Here is a 10,548-nt window from a genome sequence, read left to right on the forward strand (position 1 = left end):
CAACTTGGAATGTATTACCCTGGGTGGAAGATTTGAATAGGGAAGACCTCCTTACACTGCGGATGAGGCAGTTGGAGAGAAGGCCTGAAGATGTAGAGCTTACTAAAGCTCGTTTGAAAGATGCAAGGTTGAAAAATAAAGAAAGATTTTATAGAAGACGCAGACTCCGGCCAAAACCCATTGAAGAAGGTGAGTCCTAATGTATGATAGTAGTCTTGACAACCAGTTCACTGTGCAAAGGAAGTTTGCAAAAAGATGGTTTGGCCCTTACATTGTCAAGCATGTGCATGGAAATGCCACGAATACCCTGTGTGAACTTGATGGAACAAAGATAAAGAATCTTGTAGCAGGCAAAAGGATCAAGATGTTTAAAAGAAGGCATGACAGTGATCCTTTTGATTCGCAAGAGACTCAAGATGAGAGGCTTGATAGTGATAGTATGGATATGGTTGAAGAGGAAGAGGATGATCTTCATGGTAATGTAGAAGATGAAGACGACATCCAGATATATGTGGATCTTGATGATGATTTGGCACATAACAGAGGATGTGCAGGTTTAGAGGGGACGGATGTCGTGCCACGGCACGTCTATGGTGTGAAACCATGCATGTGAGGCCATTAAATATAAATCTAGATGTATGGGATTAAGTGCCACGACTTGAGTCATTTTATGATGCCTATGTACATATGTTCATATTGTAAATGAGGTTCAATAAGACGAGCTGAGACTGAGCCAGGTCTCGAAGCCTCTGTACATAAGTGTGGTGTGAATCATGGAGTTTTTTTTATGCTTATGGTAAACCTTGAGGTAGCACGAATTATCAATGAACCAAAGGCAGCATCACTTCCTTATGGGGCTAACAACAAAGAGGGATTAGTTGTAGTCTTTGATCTTGATGGAGGCATAAGAAAGACTGAAGGACCAGCAACTGATCACTTCTAGAGAGGGAGTAGATAATATGGTTGAAGATGCATCCATGCAAAATGGCATTATGAGCGTTTCTTCTGGGATGATAGAAGCTTTAAAAGATGCTAGCAATGCAGAGAATGCCAAGGTTACATCACCAGAGGAAACTTCTAAGTATTAAGAGCTTAAAGGAAGAGCTACAAAAAGAGGCTTTGAGAACATCAACAACTGCACAGCGGATTCTCGTGCTTTTCTAATCATAAGCTCTCTAATTGTCCATAGTGGCATCTTATGGAGCTCCTGAGCCGTTCTCGTCTTATACCCCGATGGGGGCATATACACATTTGCCAATGTCTCCAGCAACAACGACTGCTTCAGGCTATGAAATAAGGCCAAAAATTGAGGTGATTAAAAGGAAGATGAGAGGAGGCGAGGAGTAATTGAGGATTTGCAGCTTGTTGTGGAGCTTTTCATTGATGACGTAGTACAGAAAGTGTTGCTGTACTGCCTTTCACCTTTACAGACCTAGCAGGCCAGCATTTGTGATCTTGGAGACAGGTGATACCGTACTGAAGCAACAGGGTTGTGTGTTTTTGAAATTTGCTCCTGCCATTGGAACACGGAAATATGATTGGAATAAGAAGCAAAATTTTGCTCTCTCTGTCTCCGAATTGGGAAGCTTAATGGGATTGAGAGCTAATGAAGGCTGCGAATTTTACCATGACCCTCACATGTGTAAAAGATACTGCACTGAACATAGTCTGGAAGGCTCTTTATCAACTTTTACAACAGCAGGAGCTTCCAATGTTGCCACACCAGGATTACCAAACGATATGCGTCACTTTGATAATGATTATGTGGAACATGCTTTTTACAAAGGCAAAAGTGTCATTCGCATGACGCCTAGCAGAGGCAGCAGCTGCAAACCCGAAGATTCGAAGGTGGTGGCTTGCGTGGCAAAAATATGAAGGTTTTTTTTTAAGAGAATATCTGAATTTTAAGCAAAAAAAAGGAGGCGCAGCGTATTTTCATCTTGGGAAATCCGAGTTTTTGGCTGCAAAAGGGAATTCGGCCCGAATCCCTTGCAGGGAAAAAATCAGAAAGAACCAGAAAAACGCAGATATGAGAAGAGGTATGCAGGAAAGAGAGGAGAGGAAGAACCAGAGCTTGATTTTGCAGAATGTCTCGTTTTGGGAAGATAGCTTCTGTTCAAGCCTTGTAGGGGTTTGAATTAGAGAGTAATTGAAGCTTCATCTACTGATACGCTTCCTGAAAATTTCGAAAAATGAAGTGATCCCCTGCCGATTTCATGCAAAGGAGGAAGAGCTGAAGCCTTGGACAGGTGCCTGGGTAATCGTGCGGAAGCAAAAACTGCTATTCGTGAGGGAGCTGCTGCTGCTGGCGTTGACTGAAGCAGAAGGGGTCGCCGTCTCTTGATTCTGCAGAGATCCTGAGGTGAGTCGGAGTTTGAGAGAATAGGAGTAATAAATACAAATCCTGTTACCAAAATGAATGTGGAAAGTGGGCTGTCAGATAACGGAAAAAAAGCAAATTGTGAAAGCTGCACTTCAATTGAGGGAGATGGGGGCCTGCGATGGCAATTGCTGGATATAGCCATCTATTACTCGAAGAGCATATCAGGCAGCAGAGATTATATCTTATTTCAATAACATCAATTGCAAGTACTATCTTGTTCGGGCTGGTGAGTACTGAGGAGAAGAGATTGCTGCATGCGTTGAAGACCTTGGTGTGATCGTGGGGGTGAAGAAGCTGTGACAACCTTAGGAGAAAGGAGATACACTGCTGGGGCCGTGTCTAAGATCGCTCTGCAGACCAAAAACAAAGGCGACTTGGCCTTATTGGGTGTGAGCTATGAGCGGGCTGAATCTGCTGTGGTGGTAATGGTGCTTTCCAAATGAATTAAACCTGGATGTTAGGCAGATTGGGTGCCCTATCCTTTTGATCTTCGAAGAGAGGCTGAAATACCATAGGTGTTGTGTTTTGGTGGCTCGTGTGCACTACTTGTCTCTGGTCTTCACAAAACTCTTTTCCAAAATGATATACTACATGATTGCATTGATGAGGCCATGTGTTGGTGACCTAGCAAGCTTGTACCCATCTGTCTAAATTGAAAATCTTCTGCTGGTGGTTCCCTTTAAAGAGATATATGTTCTGATTCCTTGTTGGGATTTGAAGCTACTCTCACAGCCAAAAGTCTTGCACTTTTCCAGCGATACCGCCCACGTCACGACAACGTGTGTTTGTGTGTTTATGCATGTGCGTGTGTGTATGTACGTGTGTGTGTGTTTTTGCATGTTTGTTCGTGTTTATGCATGTGTGTATGTTCATGCTATACTCTGTGTGTGTGTGTGTGTGCTTAAGACTCAATTTTACTTTTATAGGACTCTGGTAATGACATGGAGTACAGCATCTTATGGCCTACAACTCCAAGGCACACTATAACAACAACATCTACAAATATACCCCATCCTAATGAAATGTTAACATATTACATCAAGATAACGAGGGAAGTGACGCAAATTCCAGCATAGAAGAAGAACCGCAATATGCATATAATGCACCAAAAATGGACGAAATGATCGATGCTCTATTTGAAGACCACGGTGGACAAGCTGGCCCAATTGAAGAAGCATTGAAAGCAGAGACCGGCACTCCATTGTATGATGGATCTCGAATATCAAATCTTAAAACCTACCTTGCATTATTGAATCTACAATCCATTTATGGGTGGAGAGATAAAAGTGTTACTAAATTATTCAGGTATGTATTTCATACTCCTATCTAAGTAATTTGAAACAATGGTGTGTTCTTACCATGATGTTAAATGTCTTTGTAGGCTATTAAAGGAGACTATTTTACCAGAGAGAAAATACTAAGACACTTTCCAATGATCCCTCGCATTCAACACATGTTTAAGTGCGAGTCTATTTCTAAGCTAATGACATGGCATTCAAATAACCGTTCCACAGATGGTGTATTACACATCCCTGCTGATTGTGCTACTTGGAATCATATAGAGGATTAATGGGGCAAGAATTTAAGAGAACCACATAATTTGAATTTGGGTCTTGCTATGTATGGAGTGAATCCATTTTAATTGCACTCTACATCTTGGAGTACATGGCCAGTAGTTTTGGTAAATTATAATATTCCTCCTTGGCTATCAATCAAAAAAGGGCATCTTCTATTAGCCTTGTTGGTCCCTGGCAACAAGTACAAGGCTAAGAATATGAATGTGTTCTTATGACCACTTGTGGATGAGCTTCAAGTTTTATGGGATCCCCATTTATGACATGAGCAAGCCTCGAAATACACATCAGGCACACTTAAGGGAATTTTAATGTGGACAATGCATGACTTTCCTAGCTATGGAGAGTGCTCAAGTAATGTATGTTTTCTTAATAGAAATATATGTTTTCTTAATACAAATGTATGTTCTAATGAAATTTTCTCAATGATTCTTAGGGCTTGTGACTAGTGGATATCATGCTTCTCCTATTTGCGGACCAATGTTGAATGCAAGGAGATCAGAATCCTTAAAGAACATGATATATCAAGGACATATAATCTTTCTCCCTCAACTAGATTGTGACTTAAGAGAAGGATCTCTTGGACGACCACCAAGGCCAATGAAAGCAAGCGAAAGCACTATGGTTAGAGGGTAGGGGTACATATTTGCCATTTGGTATGAAAAGGCTTTAGAACTATTCTTCATGACCTCCCATATTGGGATGATTTATTGATTAATCACCTCTTAGATCCAATGCATATCTTCAAGAATTTAGGGAGTCTAATATGGGATCATCTCATTGGGGCGAAGGATAGTAGATCTTCACGTGAAGACCTTAGGGAAGCCAACATCATGGAAAGATATTGGGCAGAAGTACATGGAAATGGGAGGATTAAATTACCTAAGGTCCCTTGGATCCTTAGCAAAAAGGAACAGAAAACGGTGAAGGGGGTTGTTTTTACATTTCGTACTCCTACAGGACACATGCATTGCCTTTGTGGTGCATTTACAAAGAACGACAAGCTCAATGGTCTAAAATCACATGACTGGCACAAATTTCTCGAGGTAGATTCTAATTCTTTGATGATATTCTACATATTTCATTGCTATAACTTTCTTATGTGAGCTTGTGAAAAAATTCTTACACAACAATTTGTTGCTTGTAGTGTGTTTTACCGGTGGCAATTCGTGATTGCTCGTCGACTCTTGACCTCCGTTCAACCATATACAAGTTGTCATCCCTTGTTTGATGGATTTCACAGAAGGAGATTCCCATTTCTTCCATCCAACAAGCCAAGCTTAACTCAATCAAAGCAATTTGTCTTCTTGAGAAATACTTTCCGCCCGCAAGCAATCCAAGTGCATCTACTAGTACATGTGGTGGATGAAGTATCTATAGCAGGTATTGTACATAGCTGTTGGATGTTTTTATTGGAAAGATTCATGAAAACTCTCAAAGGTTTTGTACGGCAAAGAACAAGACCTGAGGGGAGCATGGCTGAGGGGTGGCTAATACAAGAGTCACTAGTGTACATTTCTACGTTCCTTGGTCAAAAGGACGAGGATATGCCTCTGTTGTGGACAAATAAGGACAATGAGAATATAGTTGGTGAGGTCCCTCAAGGTAAAGGAAAGGACCAAAGAATGAATTCAACACTAGCACAGAAGGTCAACAAGAAATTTGCATGTTGAATCATCCTACCATGGAAAAGTGGCTTCAAAAGTATGAAGACGCGAAGGTGGAATGAAGAAATGCACGACAAGCCTTTAGGAGAAAAAATAGACAATAAAACATCAAGTACCCTGAGGTATTGGGGGACTTGCCTCCTTTCATGAGCCTAAGATGGCTAGACAATGATGCTTTAATAAAAGCTCGAGAAGAGGGTCAAAGAGTCACTGACATCGAATGGGAGTTCTCTAGAGGATGTAGTGAAAAGGTTTATAATTAATGAAGTTCACTACATCCTCTAGAGGAGTTCTCTAGAGGATGCAATGAAAAGTTATACATCGAGTCGCTAACATCAAATGGGAGTTCTCTAGAGGATTATTATCTCACGTTGGTGTGTGTTACTTTGTAGTATTTATCATTTGGAGCATTATGGTCATATGGATGGCATTTCTGAGTGGAGCGGATTGACAAAAATCATACAAAATTTGATTGTAGAGTGATAGCAAAGTTTGAGCAATAAAGCCAAACAAGTGCAAGTGACACAAACATCAGTATATCTGATATAGAATATTTTGGCTTGATTCAAGATATTCTAAAAATAGCAAAGTTTGAGCAATAAAGCCAAACAAGTGCAAGTGACACAAACATCAGTATATCTGATATAGAATATTTTGGCTTGATTCAAGATATTCTAAAAATAGATTTTTGGTCAACCTTTTACATGTTCATCTTTGATGTGCAATAGTTTAAAGTGATCATGGAAGGGCAAGGTGCAATTATCCATAGAGATAGATCAGGTTTAGTGGAAGTTGACTCCACAAAATTATGGAATGATCTATGTGATACATTCGTTCTTCCACAACATTGTGAACAGGTATATATAAATGATGTTATATTTATAATAATTAATTAGTTATTCTTGCATACATTTTATATATACATGCAATTTATATGTACGGTCGACAATTAAATATTAGGTCATTTTTCAACCAAATCCGGTTGACAAAAAGTGGTGGTACATTATTGAAGTTGCTCCTCATTCCAAGAAAATTTATGAAGACAAAGAGCTTATACATGGTCCTATGGATACTTCGATAATAAGTACAACACTATCAACGACCAATGTCGAAAATGAAGAGAACGATGACGAGGATGTCAAAGTTATACATCCTAATGACGTACTTGATCATAATGATGTAGTGACAAGCTGAGAATGAACAAGCTGGTAATGAAGTGGATGAAATTCCAATACATGACACCTCAATTGAAGTTGACTCTATGAATCAGATAATAATCATGAATTCATTGATGAAGAAATGTCATTGAGTGGAGAGCTGATCTATATAGACATTTTTGCACATTCAGACTTGGCACAAGATGAACAAGAGCATTAAATAATGTGATTCTCAAATAATTTTGTAGTTTCAAGCTTATAATATCTACTTTTTCACAAATTTCTACATGCAAAAAAATTTGAATTTTTCTCCATATATCTACTCTAATACCGAGGCTAATTCCAACTCTAATACCGTCTCTAATATCGAGGCTCTTACTGACTCTAATACCGAGCCTCGTAACTTTCACCAAAAAGTTGATCCCCAAAAAACTATCTGCCGCCCAAACCATCGGGTGATTATCCTCGATATCTAGCCAATATGTTTTAGTGTGTCCAAGTATGTAATGACAAGTTTTAAGCCAACTTTAGTGCCATTGGAAATGGAACACAAAATTGGCGGCACATATAGGTGATATTTTAGAGGACCCTACTATATACATGCACATTGTAGGGAGTTTGATCTACATGACTATCACTAGGCCATATTTGAGCTATGTTACTAGAGGCCATGAGGAAGCCACACTTGGATAAAACTATGATAATACTCAGGTACATAAAGTCTACAGTAGTACACTATGAACTTTTTTATGAGGCTAGAGTATATGTACAAATATAGATACATGAATATACATATGCAAATTAGGCTGGTAGGTGTCTCATATATAGTAGATCTACTAGCATATTTATGTTTTCTTTTAGGACTGATGTTGTTAGCTCTTGAGCAGTAAGAGTCAACCGTTGCTTTGTCAAGCTCAAAGGCTGAGTAGAGGGGTGCTACCATTGTAGCATGTGAGACACTTGGTTACATAAGCTACTTGAAGATATGGTTGAGCCTATGGATAGGGATGTTTTCAGTTATTATTACAACAAACACAGTTGGCTAGTTACCCAATGTATCATGCTATGATGAAGTACATTGAGATGCATTATCATTTTGTGAGAGAGAAGGTTCTAGAAAGTGATGTGAATTTTGTATATGTTAGCACATATGATAAGGCATTTGACATCTTCACAAAGGCATTGGGTACAGAGAAGCTCCACGAGTTCAAGAGCTTACTTGAGGTGGAGAGTATGGAGTTGAGCTTAAGGGGGAGTATTGAGATATCGAGCTCAACTAACCAAGAGATGAAACTAGAATGTCCTAATGCAAATAAACTTCAAATCAAAATAAAATACAAAAACGTAAAGACATCTAAGACTCCAAACCCCTATATTTTCAGAGTGTTATCCAATATTGGGTAATCCCAATAGCTTGGAAGCATGTGTTGTTGGGCCTTGCCTTAAAGTTGTAATTGCCTATGTGGTGCACTAGCTCGTCTGTCGCATCCTCATTCTGTTGTCACACTGAAATGCTCCTTGCTCATCTGGTGAAGGGAGTTCGCCTAGATAGAGGCAAATAGAGATGGTCCTTCATGATGGTTCTCTCTCACAAAAGCCCTTTCCCTATTTGAAATTAAGAACAAGGTAAAGTCACTTATATATTCTAGCGCAATGACTTACGAAAGATAAGTGCATGTTTGAGTGGGCAATATGGCAAAGCGCCGTAAAGTAAGTCCGGTAAAACCATGTTAACATACGGAGTGGTTATTAGTAATGAATGGTTTGAAAGATCAAAGCATGGTTGTCAAAGCCAACTCTAATTGATTCTCACGTGTAGAGTTATTGAAGCAAGCTATTCATACGAGTCACACCTCCATAGTCTCCTTATGTCACAAAAGTTGAGGCCTGAGTACCAAATATATTTTTATAAAGAATCGATTGAAGAGAAAAACTTATTGGATTAAAACAAGATAAAAATTACATGCAAGGAGGAGTGCCTTGGAAAGAGAGAGAGAGAGAGAGAGAGAGAGAGAGAGAGAGAGAGCGCAATAAAATACATTAAATGAGCTATGGTTATCAAAGTAAGAGACAATGCTCAAATAGAAGTTTCCCTAAGAGAGAACACTATGTAGTCTATAGAGAGGTAACACCCCAGCTAAACCTAAACCCAACAAAACTATCTAAGTTAGTGCTTGCAAGCTGGCGGAGAGCTTAGGAAGTTGGGGAAGGGCGAGGCGAAGTTGGCGTTGCTGAGGAAGAGGTTTACCATGGCACCATACATCGCGTCGGTCAAGTGGATGCCGTCCCAGCTAATGTAGTTCTGGGGGTTGGGACAAGCCATGGTGTCGAGGGGAAGCTTAGGCAGCTGCTGTCCGCTTGTGGTGGCGGTGCCGGGAGGAGGCGTCATGAGCAAGGCAAGGCCGGCGGCGTAGCATGGTTCTTGCACGTTCGTAAAGTTGTAGTCGGAAGCGTGGTCAAGGATGTGGAGGTACGCCGCCGATGTATCGAAGAAGACGATCTGGGCGTCAGGGTGCCTCTTGGCCGCATCCGCCACGGCTGCCCGCAGCAGTTGGTTGTGTTGGTCACTGATCGCCGTCACGTCCGCCACGCAGCCATGTTCGTCGTGCTTGGACGTGTTGAGCACCTTCAGGTAAATGGCCATGCAGCCCATGGGAAACTGCCCTTGCACCACGACCTTCTTCACGCCGCTGCTGAAGATGTCCTCCAGCGAGGCGGCGATCTTCTCCACCACGTGCGGGATGAGAGCGGCCACTACCGCAGGCGGCTTTTGGGCGCCAAGGGCGTAGTTGTAGTCGTTACCGCCAATCTCACCGAAGTATACGAGAGCGTCGCTCAAATCGACACCCGCTACGTCGGCCTTGAACCAGGTGATCTGGACGCTGAGTGAGTCCGGTGTAATGGAAGTCACGTTGGCCAGCTGCTGCAGGGTGGATACGTCCAGGGAGGTGGCCCCTGCCACGGCGAAGTTCTCATCAGCACTGCCCGGGTGGTCGAGATGCGGCGGCAGCAGCGGCACCTTCACGGCCTCGCACAGATAGTCCACCATCAGCCTGCCGTCGCTAAAGCGTCCGGTGGGCTTCTTAAAGAAGGTATTTCCGTAGGGAGGCTGGGTAGCCCCTAGAAATAGCGGGCTGCGGCTCCGTATGGCATTGCCGGTGTCGGAAGTCGAGTCCCCGAAACCCAGGACGGGGGAGAAGGTGATGCATGTGGCCGGTGCTTCGGCTAACGTACGGCGCGCTGCACTTGCCGGGAGGACGGCGCTGGCCGCTGCCAGGAGCGCTACTGTAACTAAGAGATGAAGCTGGGACGTTGGGTGAGCCATGTAGCTTGTATGCAACAAAAACAAGAACAAGGGCTGGATTTGTAGCCGAGGAGAGTGCGTTTCGCTTTTGAGACCTCCAAATTTTAGCTTGGAGCTTTTTTTTTTGCCTCGAAATTTTTGCATGTTACAAAAACGTCTTCGTAATTTAATGCCTCAAATTTTAGAGTTGCTTTTGCTTTGATGGCTTGGGTAGCCTTATTAGCATGTATGGCTTGGGTAGCCTTATTAGCATGTACAAGTCACAAGTGTATTTGAACAAACATGAAGTTGAATTCATACTAGCACAAAACATTCAAAGATAAAGCGTTATTTAAAATCATGAATAAATCTTTTCTCAAAATCTAAGATGTCAGATCTGTGTTTTACCCAAACCATTGGTTGAAGAGTTTTTTGTTAAAGTGCCAAGATATTTTCCCATCATTTATTGACAGTCAGGTATTGT

General features: G+C 41.5%; 1 protein-coding gene and 1 pseudogene across 1 annotated transcript; one reads left to right on the plus strand and one right to left on the minus strand.

Annotated features, from left to right (window-relative positions):
* Nucleotides 1–3,860: 3,860 nt before the first annotated feature.
* LOC147604134 (uncharacterized) lies at nt 3,861–5,630 on the plus strand (annotated as a pseudogene).
* Nucleotides 5,631–8,948: 3,318 nt separating this feature from the next.
* On the minus strand, nt 8,949–10,106 carry LOC147604135 (GDSL esterase/lipase At1g28570-like). The gene has a single exon (XM_086795296.1). It carries the CDS (start codon nt 10,104–10,106, stop codon nt 8,949–8,951), a length of 1,158 nt encoding a protein of 385 aa, XP_086651422.1.
* Between the last annotated feature and the right edge of the window lie 442 nt (nt 10,107–10,548).

The sequence above is a fragment of the Cibotium barometz genome, chromosome 62 (genome assembly GCF_041138505.1).
Source record: "Cibotium barometz isolate CiBa-2024 chromosome 62, ASM4113850v1, whole genome shotgun sequence".
Lineage (NCBI taxonomy): Eukaryota > Viridiplantae > Streptophyta > Polypodiopsida > Cyatheales > Cibotiaceae > Cibotium > Cibotium barometz.